Source organism: Parus major, chromosome Z (assembly GCF_001522545.3).
Source record: "Parus major isolate Abel chromosome Z, Parus_major1.1, whole genome shotgun sequence".
In the NCBI taxonomy this organism is placed as follows: domain Eukaryota; kingdom Metazoa; phylum Chordata; class Aves; order Passeriformes; family Paridae; genus Parus; species Parus major.
In genome coordinates, this window is record NC_031799.1 from 27,482,507 (window position 1) to 27,500,870 (window position 18,364).

The following is an 18,364-nucleotide window of genomic DNA, read 5'->3' on the forward strand; positions in this document are numbered from 1 at the left end:
GTGGATATTATGGGAGGGGAGGAAAAAAAGTTTGTGAAGGTACATAATTGTACCGAAATGTTCAAATTATTAAGTATTCTGGGAAGAGGAAATTGATAGATGGAATTCTTGCCTGTCATTTTGGCTACATAAAAAGAATATATTTTACTTGACCATTTCCTCAAAACAGAGTGGAAGTAGTTTCTCTGGGAGATGAGTCAAAGGATCTTAGAAAAAAAGATATTTGAATGAGGGAAGATAATACAGCCTTAGTTTGAAAGCAAGTTTCTATTATAGGTTAATTAAGAAATTAGGTGTAAGAATAGAAGCTGTTACCAAGATCAGGAAAAACTAGGACGTATAAAGCTTTTAAGGAGGCTCCTTGGCAAAAATTCCATAGTATCCATGCCTTCATGATAGTGCAAAACTGGCAACCTATTTTTTTTTTCTCCCAGTTACAAAGAATAGCAAATATATATTACGTGTGCAAAATTTAATTTAACGCACAGTATTCTTTCTCTGGCAGTTGGAAATGGGAACTTATTTTGTGTAAGTCTTGAAAGTATTTGTTTAGTAAGTATTAGAAGTGAGAGTAAATCATATGACCTATATCTGATGTGATTTTCAATAATACTTCTTCATAGATGTTAAAATTGATGTTTTATTAACCCCTAAGAAATTGAGATACACTAATTTCTTAAAATAGTTAAGTAATGCAGAAATGCTGGGAATTTTTTAATATGTATGATAGTGTTTTTTAAGTTCATTATATTAATCATGGAATATATTTTTGAAGTGTTTCTGATTTCAAGTTTTATTGTTTTTATTGAAATCAGATGGTAACCTAATTTTGCATGCAAATATAGAACAGTTGTGAGGATTTTCTCTCTATTACTAGCTGTAGGTCTTTCCAAATATTTGTCACTGCTCTTGAGAAAATATGTCTCATAACCATCTATGACACTCTTACTGCAGTCGATATTTCTTAAACTATCAAGTAGCTGAGAGCCTCTGTTCTCCCATAATTTTGTTCCCTAAAGCAGAAGAGTTCTCTGTTAAAAACTTTTTTCTTGATTATTAGGATGTTATCTATTTCCTTTGGGTTAGAAAGAAGGGCCATGAACATCTAAATTAAATCATAGTTGCCTTTAGAAGGATTAGGTGTACCCAGTCTAATGCATTTCAGCTTGTATTTGTTTAGACATTTGAAGCTCACCATTGAACCAAAATGCTTCTTTGTTTACATCTGGGAGATAGGAGCGTTTTACAGGATGAAATCTGCATCCTATAATCAAGTAATTAATGTGTGCATGTTACTCAGGGCCCAACAGAAATTCAATCCGATTTCTGGAGCTATCATGAGAAATAATTCAAACAGTTCTATTGCTGAGAGTGCTTTGGTTAAGATGCACTTTGCAATTTTTTTTTTTTTTTGTCTCTGTTCTGAGTTGTCACATTATATGAATCTACTTGGTCTCAGTGTTGTATGTTTGGATTTTCTTTTCAGTTGCTCAAGTGTAGCATACTGGCAGTTCTACTATGAAACTGTAGTTCTCAGAGTTGCAATAATGGGGGAGTAAGTTTTCTTTTCTGAAGACTGAAATATGGAACTTACAGAGGTCTGACAAAGGATCCAGAGGCAAAGCTATTTATTGATGTTCCTATGGTAGTGTGCTTGTGTTGAGTTCCCACAAGATTATGAAAGGTTATATGAGTAACCTTTCAAAAGTATTTACATAAATACATTTGAGCGTGTGTGTGTTACGTATCTCGTGCTGTTTTAAAGGAGTAAAAAGGAAGAATTTCCTTAAATATTTCTTTTCTCTGCATCACAGAATTTTCTTTGTAGCAGCTGTTTGAAACAACAGCTTTTCTTGAAAGGTTTTTCTGAGGCAGAAAGAAGAGAAGGAAGTATTGCTTTTGCCTATGAGGGCTGCATGGCTGAGTTGTGTGATTGTGAGTGTCTGAGATTGTTGTGAGATAAGCTTTTACAGGACCTTTATCTGAGTCTTTGCAGAGCTGGTAGTAAGGTAGGAAAACAAAAAATACTTGTTAATTGTGTTTTCCATGTGTGTCTTCTTTTTACTGAAGCGAGCTAAAACGAAGGGTCTCAGCCTAAGGATGGTGTGTAGATAAGGATGGGTGGGCTGATTTGTTGCTGGAGGCTGAAGCAAATATTGGGTTGTCTGGTTGATGACTTTAGTTCCAGTAACTGTCAGGTACGAGGTTTCCATGATATGGTTAATCATGAAACTAAGAATTCAGGACAACTGGTAATTCTTCTGTTTCAGAGAATTTTTAAAAAAGTGACTTCATCTTGGAGGTTCAGAAGTGTAGTCCGTTGTAAGGGCGGTTGTTGAAAGACGGTGATGAACCTTTGCCTACCTCTTTCTCTGCAGATACCGCACTCCAAGATATGTAGACTATGAAGATCTGGAGCGTAAATACTGGAAGAACTTGACTTTTGTGGCACCAATTTATGGAGCAGATATCAATGGGAGCATTTATGATGAAGTATGCATAGTTTTTTATGAAGTTTATCCCTTCCAGCCCTCTTTTAAAGGGTACTCTACTTAGAGGATACACTCTTGCTTTGTGACTGAGAATCTGTCTTTTGAAATCTTTGTGTTACCCTTTAAAGCCTCCAAGCAAGGTTGAAATTAACTCTACATCTGCAAGAGTCAGAGAGTTCTGTCCTTAGACAGTAGAATATTGCTACTCTTCCTGATCATGACTCTTCCCTTTCTTCACTTTGAACTCTCCAGAATTTAATTGCTTAATAATGTTCTAGTATGTATGTTTCCTGTGTGTATCTATGGAAATCAAGAGATATTTTAACTAAGTTTTACTTTAAAATTAAAAGATGGATACTTCTATATCTTTCACTGAGAAATTTGGTAGCTGTACTTCATTCTTGAAATGTCTGCAGTTTCCTGGAAATGTACTTACTCTTGCTGTTTACCTTTCAATTGAAACCGATGAAATTAAAATTTCCAAAGGAAATTAATTTTGCGGGTTAGTTGGCAAGATCTCCATGGATAATAAAAGGACTCTTAAAACAGATTGCATTATCTGTTTTTGCATATTATTGCATTGATATAGATTAGGCTATGGAAGTAAGACAGGAACTAGATTTCTGAAGGGTTATTTAAGTAATGAGACTAAGAGAAGAAATGTTAGCATTTCAGAAAAGATTTGAGGATTTAAAAAACACAGGACAAATTTGTATGAAAAGAAAGTACCATATGTGAATTTCTTGGGTTATTTCATGTTCTATGTAACTGCTTTTCCAATCATTGTTAAAAAAAAAGTATGATTTTGCTGTGGCAGATTATCTGAGGCTCTCCTAGTGTTTCACAGTTCTTCACAGAAGATAAATTGAAGACTATCCAGAGATAAATACAGTCAGCCAATATTGCTGAAGGCAATTCAGTTTTTTCACTGAGTTATGTGATTATTGAAAGACAGCTAAGAATGTCCAGTGGTATGTTTTTTAGAGAAAGCAAATTCAAATTCTCTTGTGTGTCCACATAGCTGCCTTAAGAAATCATTTAGAAAATAATTGAAGATTCTAATTTGGAATGTTTCTGTGGAGAGATTTTTTAGGTTGCTGTTCCTTTGTGAAGACTGACACAAGGCAGAGAAAAACAATGTTCAAGAAATAGAAGCTTGCCCTTTTTCTTTGATGTTTGTGTCTTTATTGTTGGCAGATAATGCCTTATGGTATAACTTTCTACAAATACATACTTTTCTTGGATTGTGTTTTTTTTCATGTTTAGTATCTTAGTTTACACGTGCATGAGCAACATTTCCAAAGAAAAGAGAATGTATGCAGTAATAACCAATTTGAAAGTGCTGACTGGTGAAAGAGAAGGTCAGAGACTTCCTTCTTACAGAATCACACTCTTGGAAAGAGGAGGAAGGAAGGTCAAGGAAAAGCAAAGAGGAAAGTGAGAAAATTATCATTTAGGGATCCTAACTCAGATGTAAAGTGTGTAAGAGATGGAAACTAAGCACGGAAAGTTGCAATGTCGGGGGAAGAATGCAATAAAAAGGGAGAATAAAGAATCATTAACTTGTATAATAAAATGGTTATAATTTAAAAACAAATAGCAAAGGAGAAATGTTAGTGAAAGGAGTTGACATTAAGGAATTTGAGCAGATTGAGCACTTAATGTGACAGCCAGGTGCTTGTGTACAGCCAGCCCACTTGGTATATAGAAGAAAAGAGGGCATATTCTCTATTACCAGAGTTTGGTGAGAAAGTTACGATGCCACTGATCAAAATGTTGTCTCTCAGAATAATTTTGCCGCAGTTAATTTTTGGCCAGCAGATGGTGTACTTGCACAACTAATATTTTTCATGTCTTAATATTTGAAGGTAGTATTAAGAGGGATCTTTTTGATTTTTTTTTTTTTTTTAAATTGGAGGTTGTTCTCATGTCTTCATTCAGTTTCCTTCAGGATTGTGATTATTTAGGGAAAGGGGCGAAATACAAATCACTGACATTTTTGGCAGCATTGAGGAGAAAGCATATGGTGGGATTAATTTTTCATGGTGGCCTGTTTGCAAGAAACAAAACAAATGCTTACTTTTTACGAAATACAAATTGTAGAAAACCATGTGTTAGAGATGTTACACTTACGGTAAATATCTGACAGAATTCCAGGTAAAAAACTACTAGGAACATAAAGAAAATGCGACACATACATATATGTGTATGAGAGATCATAGATTTTGTAGTATTTGCTTGTTTAGACCACAGAATGATAGGTACTGAGGAGTTTGGAAGATGGGGAAAAATTTTCTGTTACATGAAACAGAAGAAGAACCCACAAAACAAATAAACAACCCAATGAAAAACAGAGAAGTAAAGAAACAAGGCTATGAGTGCATGCTTTGAAGTGTAACAACTACAACCAATGGTTCAGGTTTATCCTTGTAGTATTTGGGTTATTCCAGAATCTGTTTAAAATCTTTATGGCTATTTGATGGTTTTTAACTCAGATTAAGTCTTTACAAATAAGCAACTGATCTATGAAAATAAGTGTTCTCTGTGCTCTATATAACTTTATAGAAGATGAACTCTATATAGTTGAAGGTTTGTTGGAGATGATATTCTATGTTACTTGCATTCTAATTGCTGTTACATTTAATGGCAATGCTTTGTAGGAGAATCCTATGTAGGTAACTCTAAAAAAGGCAAGATTGGATCTACCTACTGGGAAGGGGGGGAAATCTTCCTGGTTTCAAAAGAATTTCCAGAGAAAAATGACTGATTCAGTTTATAAGTTTATAATGAGTCATAAAACTTAAGTGCTGACAGTGGTGGCATCTGCTATTCTGCAGAGAAAAGCCAAGTTTAGAAGAAGCATGTATAAATATTATTTTGTGTCTCTCTCACTACTCTCCTCAGCTGCTGTGTGAAAGGCACATTTTACTTTCATTTTCCTCCTCTTAGTTTTATTTCTCCTGATAAGACAATTCCTAATGCATACCTTGTTGCACGTATAAGGTGTGGGGAGCATACATGATATATGAATGCACCCTCAGTCAGTCTGAAGAGAATACCAAGTTGGGTGGGATGTTGCTCTGCTGTGGGGTAGGAAGGCTCTGCAGGGGAATCTGGACAGGATGGATCTGTGGACTGAGGACAACAGTGTGAGGCTCAATAAGCCAAGGACTGGGTCCTGCCCTTGGGCCACAACAGCCCCAGGCAGTGCCACAGGCTGGGGCAGAGTGGCTGGAAAGCTGCCCAGAGGAAAAGGCCCTGGGGGTGCTGGTGACAGCAGCTGAACAGGAGCCAGCAGTGCCCAGGTGGCCAAGGAGGCCAATGGCATCCTGGCCTGTGCCAGCAATAGTGTGGCCAGCAGGAGCAGGGCAGGGATTGTCCCCTGTACTCAGCACTGGTGAGGCCACATCTCAAATCCTGTGTCCAGTTTTGGGCCTCAAAATTTGGGAATGATGTTGACATGCTGGAGCATGTCCAGAAAAGGACAACAGAACATGAAGGGAGGTGAAGGGTCTGAAGTTAAAGTCCTAAAAAGAGCAGCTGAGGGAGCTGGGGGTTGTTAAGCCTGAAGGGAAGGAGGCTCAGGGGGACCTTAATCACTCTCTACCGCTGCTTGAAAGGAAGTTGTAGCCAGGTGGGTGTTGATCTTTTCTCCAGATAGAAGGCAACAGGACTAAAGTAAACTGCCTCAAGTTGTGCCAGTGGGGCGGTTTACTTTGGATTTTAAGAAATGCTTTTTCATGGAAAGGAAGTAGTACCAGTCACTGGGGCAGTCTTGCCCAGGGAAGTAGCTGTGTCAAGTGTCCTTGAGCACATTTAAAAGACCTGTAGGTATGGTGCAGGGAACATGGTTTAGCCTTAACAGAGCCAAGTTTTTGATGGTCTTAAAGGTCTTTTCTAACTTAAATTATTCTATTCCTTCTATTCTAGAATGTCCTTTTTCTATGATTTACTCATAGTTGAGACCCATGTGAGCAGTAATTTACGTTTTAGTATGATTTCCAAAGAATCTACTTGCCCACCCTTCAAAAGGGTGCTTAAAAAGTGATGACTAAATCCTTGATGATGAGAGTAAAATGATGAGAAGTAAAAGCAATCTAATGAGGGAGATTGTTTGTATTTCCTAATCTGTGTGTTTATGGTGTAGATATTTTGTTTGTAGCATTTGTCTTCTTCTGTTTTAATGACTTTCAAGGCACAGTAAAAGCCTGGCAGTAGCTTTATTATATTCATTGATGTGAGTGAATGTTTATGTGGAGAGAAGAATGGGTTACCAAGCATAATTTTTTCTCTAATGTTTGTTGTATTCCTTTCCACTCTATCTCTTAATTAGGTTTTTTGCTCTTCTTTATTTTTTGAGTTGTTACAGTCAGTCATAAGGGCTCTTCAATCTTAGTTGTACAACTGATGTCTTGTTCGCCAGATTAATACTGAAATGAAGCTGTGAGATAATGAAAGGAAAAATTGAACACTGAAAAATGATAGTGTGTAATAATGTCTACATACAGAAATCATGTTCATGACAGTATTGACTGGTTTAAGTAAAGTGAAAAGAATAGTTTCATGTTGCTTGTATAAGTACTTAAAAAAATTAATAAAAAATTATTGCACTTGTAGCCTATTTTATTCCTATTTGCAAAGAGATTGAAGGTTTCAACTGTGAACTTTTTACCGGTGTGCTGAGGTAAACGTTTTTCTTTGTGTCTTTGGGAAAACAACGGGTCAGCTCCTTCCAAAGTGTGCCGATATTCACATAAGAAATGCTTGTCAAGTATCCCATTTGGTTTCCATATAGCATTGAAAGCAGATGCAAAGGCTGTTAAAAGTAATAAAAACTCTTGATAGTAATTTACAGTAAGTTTGAATCACCTTCAAAATGAATGCAGATTGGAATAGTGGTCTTCTCTATAAATGACTATGTACCTTATAATATTTCCCTAAGGAAATACAAGGTAAGTATAATGTGCATAGCAATGACCATGATTGGTAGGGTTTTTCAAGCCTGTGTTATCTTATAGAAGGAAAACCACTGATAAGAGAAGTTTTTCTGGGTATTGGATTGTGTGGTACAGTTGTCAGTGATGACAGGTGTTCTTTAAAGAATTTACAGTCAGAAATGTGGTTAAATTAGAAATATCTTGACATAGTCCTTTGAAATTATTACAATATTCTGATAGTATTGTGATATTTTGAGGAGAATATTTTGTATTTTCTTAATATGAAATTGATTATAATGCTTAAATGTATTTGAATATATAAGAAACTGTCAGATATATGTCATGGTCAAATAATATATGTACTGTTGTTCTAACAATTGTTACTAAATATAGCACAACTTGCAAAAATGTTCTTAAACTTTGAGAAGTATGGCTATGTACTGACCTATTAAATTAACAGCTGGGATCTATTAGTGTGCATTGCAATTGCTACATCGAAAACCTGTTATACAACTACTGTAAAAATAAGAATCAATATTTTACTTTAAAATTGTACAAGCTTTTTATTTAATGTTTGTGAATATTAAAAAAATCTGTCAGGTAAAGTAATATATTTAATAATAATTTGTAAAAATTACTTTTAACACTGGGCATAAATAAGAAATTGATTTATCCTTTTAAGTCTAAATAACATAGGAAGAGTTGAATCAGTGTGATTTTAGTGCTTTGGCCAGTTTCAGTGAACATTTCCTTTTGAGCTAAGAATACTTGTCCAAAATAGTCCTTAGGAAAAGGAAGTAGCTCATCTGTCTTGAGTTTAGAAGTTGTGGATTGTTTATTTGGTATGTTTGGTATTTTGAAGCAAGTTACTTGTTCTAGGATTGATCTCCATGATAAGGAATTGCTTTTGTTTGAGGACAAATCACTAGCAGTTTGCCCGGTGACTAGTTGTGATTTGAGTTAACAGAGTGTGCAAAGATGAGATGTGTTCTTAAAAAAAAAGTATATTCTCTTAGCTATTGTTAGTAGAAGACATAGATTTCAGGATGTTAGGGCTGTTAGAAGCTTACATGGGTGAAAGGTTTCAATGGGATGAATAATGGGTAAAAAATCCCATGGAATACTGTTAAATAGAAAGGTAACACATCTTCTGTCTGAAGAAGTGCAAATTGCTGCAGTACTTACACTGGCCACTGTCAGAGTAGCTGCCTAGATTAACAGTTGATTTTTACAAGTATTTCTTGCTTTCTTCTAATCCTGTATATCCTGTATCTGTGGTTGAATCATTGCTGCTAGTTTGCTGTATTAATTTGTTTCTCCAAATGAACTGCACTGTTTGTAAACAGAGAAAAAATTAATGTGAGTTAAAAAAATAAAATTTGTAAATTAATTTGAGGATTTACTACATAAAAATTATTGCTTCAATTTTTTTATTTTAAGCTGTATTAAGTTGCTGCTGGCACTTTTTATATTTGAAAGGTGCAAATTTTACAAGCATTTACTCTTTTGAATTCAGATTGGTGTTTCTTCTTTTATTAGGATATAAATGTTATTTTTTTTTACTTTTTAAATTTGAAGTGCCTTTATGTTTCATCAATCCATCAAACACAAGGCTTCCATTTTAAAAGAAGAGAAAATGCTGTCTGAAATGAAATAATTCTGTAAACTCATTTACTCATTTGTAAAATTCCAAATAACTTTGTATTTCTTAAGAAGTGAAATAGCCAAAGCAGATGATTAGAAGTAAATGTTCAATGAGAAGTCTGAACTTTATACAGATCTGATCCTTGTCTATCAATTCTAGCTGCTTCATAAGTAACATGCTTGACACAGAATTCTCAAAAAACAAATAAAAACTGGGAGTGTTAAATCCTCACTACTTCTTGCTTTAATCTGTGTTCTTACTATTCCAACTGTTTGTCCAACTAGCTCTCCAAGTATTTAATAGCGTCATACTTAGTCTTAATCTGCTGCATCAGTACTGCAGTCTGCCATCAATTCATTCCCCAGTAAGATTACCAGTACCATAGATTCGGTGATGGGTGTTGGGCAAAGCAGCTCATGGTTAAGAGTGTGCTTAGAGGCTGTCTTCCCAATAAAACTTGTCTGAATTGAGTTTTTATAGTTTTGATTATATTTCTTGGTTTTTTTGACTGCTTGAGCACCAGCTAATGTCTTCCCTGGAGGTGTTAATAATTGCTGTTATAATGAAGTCTAATTTTTTTCTCTTCAATTTTGTAGCTTTGATCTTGGTTATACTGTTTCTTACATGCTGTATTACCTGAAATTAGAATTGCAGTTTGCAGTTGAATGTGAAGTGCAACAAAAGCTACACGTATTGCTTTCTGAATGACTTTTAATACACAAATTTCATGGGCACTAACATAGGGAAACAACTTAAATCCCTGAAATCAGTAGATTTCTTCTGTGTTATATTTCTTATCCAGTGCATCATTATGATTAGAAATACATCTGAAATGAAGTAATCATTTTAGTTTTTATACTTTCCAGAGAAATGGTAAATTTATGCATGTAAAATGATTTTTTAAACCAGTTTTTCATACTATTTGGTATTATTTTGTAAGTAATAAAAAAGCATAGATAGGTCCTGTGAATCTTAGTGGCTTCCATCTATCAACTCATTGAGGGTTTTGTCTGCAGCTATTATTTCTATTTTTCTGTGTACCTTTTTGTATGTTGTATGGTGTTTCAATCCACGTTAGATTTGATAGAAAATTGTAAACCAGATAGGAACTTATGTCCTCTGCTTTGAACATCTCAGACTTACAACCTGATCTAATACTGAGGTCAAGAGAGTTTTTCTTCAAGTAATTTCAACTGACTTCTAAAGTGCTTACAAATATGTATCAACAGACTGTCTTTTAAAAGGCTGCATCAAGTATGTATCTTTTGACTGGAACTGTTATATAAAATTGCATTGCTTTTTAAGTTTAGTAATATTTTTATTATGTATCTTTTTCAGGGTATTGAGGAATGGAATATTGCCCATCTTAATACAATATTGGATGTTGTAGGAGAAGAGTGTGGAATTTCTATCGAGGGTGTAAATACACCATATCTTTATTTTGGCATGTGGAAAACAACATTTGCGTGGCACACTGAAGACATGGATCTCTACAGTATTAATTATCTCCATTTTGGGGAGCCAAAGTCATGGCAAGTTAAATTTTTTTTTTTTTTTTTTTTAAGATTTCTGTTTATTTCAGCTGACCAAATTATGTACCGTGTTTTTTCTGTCCTTGTAGTATGACTGTCAATGAACAGTGACTCTTCATAGTTTACCAAGTATGTCTTTACGAGCTAATAAAAATTAAGATCTAGTTAGCATCATCAATTCCCTTTTTGTCTTTTCTTAACTTTTTCTTTGTTTATTTGCTTGTTGTCCAAGAAACACTCTTTTTGCCTCTTAGTGATTTACCATTACATTTCATTACATTACATTACATTTGCTTGACCTTATTGGCTGGACTGGACCTTATTGTATGAGAAGTCACACAAATGTTAGTGGCTGTTTGGTAATGTGGCTAAAAGGAAGAAATGAAGATATTTTTCTAAGAGCTTTTAGATGTTTAAATTCTCATATAAGCTAACTGTTAAGAGTGGATACACTGGGAGCGTATGTCTGTCTGTTCAAAGGTAGGAGGGCTCTGCAGAGAGACCTGGAATGGTTGGATGGATGGGCAGAGTCCAGTGGGTTTATATGAGGTTTAATAAATCCAAGTGCTGGGTCCTGCATTTTGGCCACAATAACCCTCTGCAGCACTACAGGCTGGGGATGGTGGGGCTGGACAGTGCTCAGGCAGAAAGGGACCTGGGGGTGCTGGTGACAGCAGCTGGACATGAGCCAGCCCTGTGCCCTGGTGGCCAAGAAGGCCAATGGCCCCTGGCCTGGATCAGGAATGGTGTGGCCAGCAGGAGCAGGGAGGTCATTCTCCCCCTGTACTTGTCTCTTATACACATCTAGATGTGTATACTTGAGCACATCCAGAGGAGACAACGAGGCTGGTGAGGGGCTGGGAACACAAACCCTGTGAGGAATGGCTGAGGGAGCTGGGGTTGTTTAGCCTGGAGAAAAGGAGACTCGGGGCGACCTTACCACTCTCTACAGCTCCCTGAAAGGTGTTTGTAGGCAGGTGGGATTGGTCTCTTTCACCAGGCAGCAACTGACAGAATGGGAGGACACAGTCTTAAGCTGCACCAAGGGAAATATAGGTTGGATGTTAGGAAAAAGTTTATTACAGAAAGAGCGATAAAATACTGAAATGATCTGCCCAGGGAGATGGTGGAGTCACCATCCCTGGATGTGTTTAAAGAAGACAGGATGTGGCACTTGGTGCCATGATCTAGTTGAGGTGTTAGGGCATGGGTTGGAGTTGATGATTTTGGAGGTCATCCTGTGAATTCTGTGATACTTTCTTTTCCCTTACTAGGTCATTTGAATTTGGGAGTTTTTGTTTAATGTAGAGTAGACCAGGAATCCACCAAGATTCATGTCATTCACCATGAAAGGCAGGTGTGCTTGCACATGTGCTAAGCTCAGTTTTCTAATAAATTGTGTTAGGAATCAAGCCTGAACTGTTACCAAGAGTGGCTTTGGGACTTGTATCATAGTACAGAGGGTTGTCTGTCTCCATTCCTTTGTCATTGTCTTAGCTGTGAGAAATAGGCAATTGCAACAGAAGGAAGAAATAAAGGATTGAGTAGAAGATGTTATCATACAACCCAGGTGAAGGCTAAGATGAAAAACACAAACTTGTATTTAATATGTTGTATTGCTTTGTAATTTTAGATTAGCTAAATAGATAGCTGTAGTGCAGTTAAATCATGCGCTGTCTTTTTGAAAGACTTACTGAGAACTTAGTTGACTTCCGTATTTTTGTAATATTGACATGTTTATGTGTACAAATGGAAGTATGTGGCTCTATATTGTTATTAAATGGTACAACATGCACTTTTGAAGGAGTAACAGTTTAGGAGGAACACCAGTTCAGTTAGGGCCAAAGAACAGTATCTAGTTTTGAGTTTTTTTGTTAGACATAAACAGTATCTGTTCATGTCTTGCTTTATGGAGTTGTGTATTTAAAGACTCACAGTACAGTGCATAATGCTATACATAGCATTTTTCTCTGATGGAGTGTGAAGGATGGCAAACATATAGTTTAGATTGGTATGGATACACTGCTGCTTGTGTAATACGGAGTGAAAAACAGTCACAAACACTTTGAAGTACAAATGGAGAGAAGCAAAGTGCATTTTTGTGATACAGTTAAATTCTGATTAAAACAGCAAACGCTGAGTATAGTAAGCTGAAAGTCTTTTTGTTTAATACCATTTGATATAAGTTGTCAGTATGCATGTGTTCTGCTTACAGAGCACTGATTTCTGTAGTGGTCTTCCATGCAGGTGTTTCAGCTGTAATGAATAAAACTGTAAAATTTTAGTGTGTGTGCAAATAGCAACTTGAGATAGGTGGATGTTTATTGCTTGTTTTTCTGAGTTTTCAAAGCTGATGAGTGAAATGTGTTCACAATGTAGTAAAAGACTCTGTGTTTACTTGGTTTAACAGTGTGGATTTGGACTATCTTGTACAACTGAGTATACATTTTCTTTGTTCCTGATCCATATTTTTTTAATAGAGAAGAATCAATCCAGTGTTACTGCAACATTAAAATGAAGCAAAAGCCTGTTATATCACATAGTAAAGCAGTTAAGTCAATAATAAATCCTACTTAAAACATAGAGTAAGTCCATGAAGTGCAGTAATATCTTATAAACAAAAAGAAGCAGAAATGAAACAACTTTTCAATAGTTTTCTATTTTTTGGCTGCAGTAAACATTAAAAATAACATGTTCTTTTGTATTTTTGCTGAATTGTTGGAGATAGCATGTGGAATTGTTTAAAAAATCAGATTATTGTAAGAACAGTGGGTTTCTAAGATATATACAATTCTGTAAATTAAAGGAATTTTATTAAAGAAAGAAATTATTTCTTTAATAATATAAAACTCTAATTGTAATGATTCTGCAAGGGAGAGTAACCATTTTATTCCAGAGCTTTTGCTATAGGAAAAAATAGAGATGTTTATTGCTCATATCTTTCTGCTGAGCCCTTGTGTCTTGTGAAGCATACTAAAATTCAAAGAAATTAAATTTGTTTAAATTAGACTTATTTTACATTCTTTCTTTTCATTTGGGAAAATAAAGTATATGTTTCTTTTTAAATTGTGGTGATGTAATAATATCAAATAATGTCAATGGACATTACTTTAAATAGTGAATATAACATTTTGGAACAATGTAATATAATGTTTAAACTAGAAATAAGCTAATTTTTTCTCAAATCGCTGCCCCTCCAAAACCCAATATCTGTATTTTTTTCCTTAGATGTTGGTATATTTTTTTTCTGTGTAATTTTTCAGTCTTTAGTCTTTTTGTCTTCTGTATTGTTAGATATTTATCATACATGAATGATGACTTTTAGTCATTATGTAGTAATTATGTCTTTAAGCATTTCATCCTTTCCTTTATCTGGATTTTAGGTATGCTATTCCTCCAGAGCATGGGAAACGGCTTGAAAGACTAGCTCAAGGTAGGATTTCTAATATTTTCAACTGTATGGTGTTTGAAAGACAACCCTTGAGGAAAGTGAGAAACACTGTTCTTGACTCATCTACTGTTTTATTACTTAATGTTGTGTGACTTTTATGTGTCTACAGTGTTACTGCCCTGAGGAATTCTTAAGAATTAAAGTAGTTCTTTGTTTTTTGGGTCTTTTTGTATGTTTGTTTGTTGCTGTTGTGGGTTTTTTTTTTTTTTTTTGTTTGTTTTATTTTTTTTTGCTTCTTAGAATAAGAGAATTTATTTTTGTACTGGCATTTTTAGCTTGGTGAAACTTAGAAAAATCAGGTTTAGTATTTTGTTGTTCATTAGATTCTCATTGCTGGTATCTTTGTCTCCTCTGTGCACTTGCTCTTTCTTGTCCTAGCTTCTTTTCATCTGCAACTTCTTGAATCTTCTTACCCAAATTTGATACAGAGATTGAAGACATATGAGTCTCCAAAAGTTTCATGAAAGTTGATGGTTGGGTAGAGGACAGAGTCCTGGTTAGTGCCTCTGTGAAGGGGTAAGAAGACAAAGTGTTGAAACACAAAATCTTATTTGTTAGCAGCTTGCTGACTATTGAGCAGGCATATAGATCCACTTTAGCTAAAGAATGTACTGGCTTTTGCCATTTAGAGGCACCAGAAAATGTATGGGAGAAGGATCAGAGATATAATTGTAAGATTGATGTCTCAGGGATAAAAATTACTAGTCTCTAGAAAGATTCTCACTCAGTAATTTGTTTCCTTTTCAATACTACTGCACCTCTATTTTTGTTTCTGAATTAAGAGTGCAAATTATGAACATAGGAATAATTAGGGATGTTTCTTGGCCTGGCAGCCATGTTTTATAGCTTGCTAATAACTATTAAAGAAATTATAGAATAGAATGCTTAATGAAACAGAATTAGAGGAGAGGAATGCTATTGAAAGTTCATAGTTAGATCTTGTGTATCAGGAAAAAATTCTGAAAATTTGTATACATTTTATTTTCCTTTTTTTTTTTCCCCTTAGTATATGGGTGCATGACTACTTTTCTGAGCTATTATAAAACTTGCAATTAATGATGTGAAAGTAAAGGCCTGTGATCTTCCAGTCTTAAAAGTATGTCTCAGGAAAACAGATTTCAACCGGAATAATTACATTTCCTATTACTAAAGTTTGTCATAGTTTCATTTGAAAAAGTTGTCACTCATTTTCTTTGCTTTCTGGTTTCTTTTCCCAATGCAAAGGGTAGAGCTCTATACACTTTTTTGGTTTTCAGTGGTAAACAAATTGGAACTTGTAGGCTGGGCAATGAACACTGACTTAGGATGATTCAATAATTTAATTTTACAAGAAATGATGAAAGAGTAAAAGAAGTAGAGAAGTGGAAAAGTTTCAAGGAGGGGCACTAGGATTTTTTTAAAAGATTTTGAAAGAAAAAATTGTCTTTTTCTTTTCATAATTTCTAGTAAATTCTAACTTTTCATTGAGAAGAAGTATAAATAATGGGAAGGGGGTATGGTGAAGACTTGTGATGACTGACATGGGCAAGGTGACCAAAAAGTTAGTGTTCATTGAGTCTTCCAGTATATGTAAAGACTCAAATGAAGTGCCTTGTCAGGTTCAAAGTAAGCCTAAGGAGATGGTTTATTTTGCAGTATGCATTCCTTACTCTTCTTGGTGGATTCTAAAATTTTAATGCATTCTGAGGGAGATTGGAGCAATGACACAAATATGTTAGAAATGCATAGGAACTGCCCTGGCTTTAGACATCTTGGAGCAGCAACTATTTGCCACTAGATTAGTCAGCAGAAGCCAGCTTTCCATGCTGTATGTAAGTGCTTCTTTATACACAGTTCTGACATTTGATGGGAGCAAGATATTTGGGTAGATGGACTTTACACATGATGTTTTTTGGCTGCTCTGGCATTTATTGTAGATTTCATGTTGCTTGAGAACAGCTGTGCAGTGTTCTAAAACCATTCAAGTTTAAATGTGCTGTAGTGAGTATGCATTGAATTTTTCTTTATTTTCAGAGTGAGAGAGAAAAGGATGGGCAGTTGAAGCAACACTTGTTCACGCATTTCTAAAAATGAAGTGGTATTGAGGCATGACATTATTTGTTGTAGACAAAAAAAAAAAAGTTCCTTCTTTCCTTGAAATACTCTGGTTTCTGTAGATACTAGAGTAAACTGTACAAATTCAGGAAGTAGGTAACTTTTGGAGATACATGTTTTGCCACATGGAAAAAGAAAGTGTTAGGTTAGAAAACTGGCCTGAAGGTGCACAGCCCTCTTACTGCAGATGGTGGTCTAATAAAGTAATAGAGATGGGATGTTAAGCATTGGAGAAAGGGAGATTTCCAAGGCCACTGTTTTTCAGAAACCAATAGGTTTTAATGGAGCAACAGTGTCTTGATATCCAGGTGCTAGTCAGAATTAGACTCATCTGCATAGAAGTAAATTGTCCACTGCTGCTCTTAATTTTATGTTAGTATAAATTACAAAGACCTGTGGGGTGAATGGAGAACTTCCTTGATGAATCGTGTTTATGATCATAACTTAATTATTTTTATTTCAGTACTATGTTTTGAATAGCAAATAGCAAATAAAGCATAGAATCAGATGCTGAATAGAGATGATAAAATTTCAAATAGTGTTGATTACATTACATTAACCAAATGAAGCTGGAGTTCTGTAGGAAAACTAGGTACTCATAGATTATTGTTGTAGCAGCAATATAAGATAGGTGAGTTAGGAAATGTTGAAGAGTGTTGTCTATGAATCTAAGTGTTTAGTATATGATTTTAATGTAGTCTGGGATATTATTCTGTGAGAAGATTGTTTCCATGGTATTTTTGGTCTCTCTAATAGCTGAGAGTGGAATGAGGAAGATAATGCTATAATGATGACAAAAAAAAAAAAAAAAAAAAGCACTTTTTTTTTTTTTAAAAACTGAAAGTTACCATTTCTTATTGTTTCCATACTGTGATCTTCTACTTTGCAACTGGTGTCTTTGAAAATACAGCCTGTTTCACATGAGGTATCTTACAAAGATGAAAGTATAAAGTAAACTGCATGGCTGCAAGTCACTTAAAAAGAAAACATTAATAAAACATAGTGTAAATGAGACCTTTGTACATAATACCATTTGTAGACAAAATATTTTAGCATGAGTGCAGCATTTGAAGGAAGAAGAAAGTAGTTTATTCAGGAAGGTTAGCTCTGATGACCAGATGCCTACTGAATTAATTGAATGCTCTTAAATAATTAAAATAATAAAATAATATGTTAAATGTGACAGGTTGTCTAAGTCAAGGCAGCAGTTGATACATAAAATTAAAGGAAGGTTAGAATATTTTCCATTATCTTGTCTGCACATCACAATTACAACGGATGCCTTTTGTGCATGAATGCTTTCATTTTTGCTTTCCGTTGAAATCTTGATTGACTGTGGCGCCTACAAGTGCTTTGTCTGAAAGACATTAGACTTGCATCTAATAAAGACAACAGTTTGATTTTGCCCTTCAGCTGCTTTCTCATTTATGTAGATTTTTTTCCAATTTTATGTAGACATAAATGTAATAAAAATCTCAAGTGAGCTGTTAACTGCAATTTTTATATGTGTTGTTATGTTAATCTGTAATACCATGGTATTCTTAAAGGATTTTTTGTTTCACAAAATGGGTTAGAAAATAAAGAGAAGAGAAGTGGAGTGGCAAATGAGAAATGGCAGACTAAAGGATTTTGAAGATCTTTTAATAGATCGTTTGAGTGCAGAAACTGTTTTAGAAAGGAGATGACATCTACCTGTGATGTTCAATTATGTTAAAGAAGAAACTAAAATAAAGTTTAATATATTGTAAGTATGTATGGTTGTTGTACAAAGCTTTGTATGGTGTATAGTATTAGTCACTTCATTGGATGCAGAAGTCATTACCTGTTATTTATGAAAGCAAGTTAATTGTTGAAATGAGGCTTGAAGTAGAACTTGCATAACTTCTAAGGATCTTGAGTGTGAAAACTTCAGCAGCTGAAGAATTGAGCTTTTTGTCAAAAAAAGAATTAGTCAAGTAAGAAGAGTCTTATTTAAGAGATAATAAATTTGGCTGGAACATGTTCATCTGGGCATACCTATGGTTGTATTTCATTCCACTTGCAAGCCTCTTTGTGGCTTTTGTACTCTGCTTTGTATAGCATAAAGATTGCCATTGTTCCTTTGTGATGGTTGTTATTATGCAAACTTAGCCTCCTAATTTCTTTCATGTTCAACACAGAAAGTTAAATAAATTATTTCAGATCATGGCAAAATAATTTAAATAAATTACATA

At 34.8% G+C, this 18,364-nt stretch overlaps 1 protein-coding gene across 6 annotated transcripts in view; it reads left to right on the forward strand.

Moving 5' to 3' along the window:
• KDM4C (lysine demethylase 4C) overlaps nucleotides 1–18,364 on the forward strand; it is a 251,065-nt gene that overhangs the window by 19,907 nt on the left and 212,794 nt on the right. For all 6 annotated transcript variants that reach the window (XR_001525299.2, XM_019005284.2, XM_015652310.3 and 3 more), the window contains 3 exons: nucleotides 2,379–2,493; nucleotides 10,413–10,606; nucleotides 13,990–14,039. Coding sequence is in view for 5 of the 6 variants with exons in the window: in XM_019005284.2 (XP_018860829.1) it covers nucleotides 2,379–2,493; nucleotides 10,413–10,606; nucleotides 13,990–14,039 (359 nt within the window). In the remaining variant the exon portion in view is untranslated. The remainder of the gene's footprint in view (nucleotides 1–2,378; nucleotides 2,494–10,412; nucleotides 10,607–13,989; nucleotides 14,040–18,364) is intronic.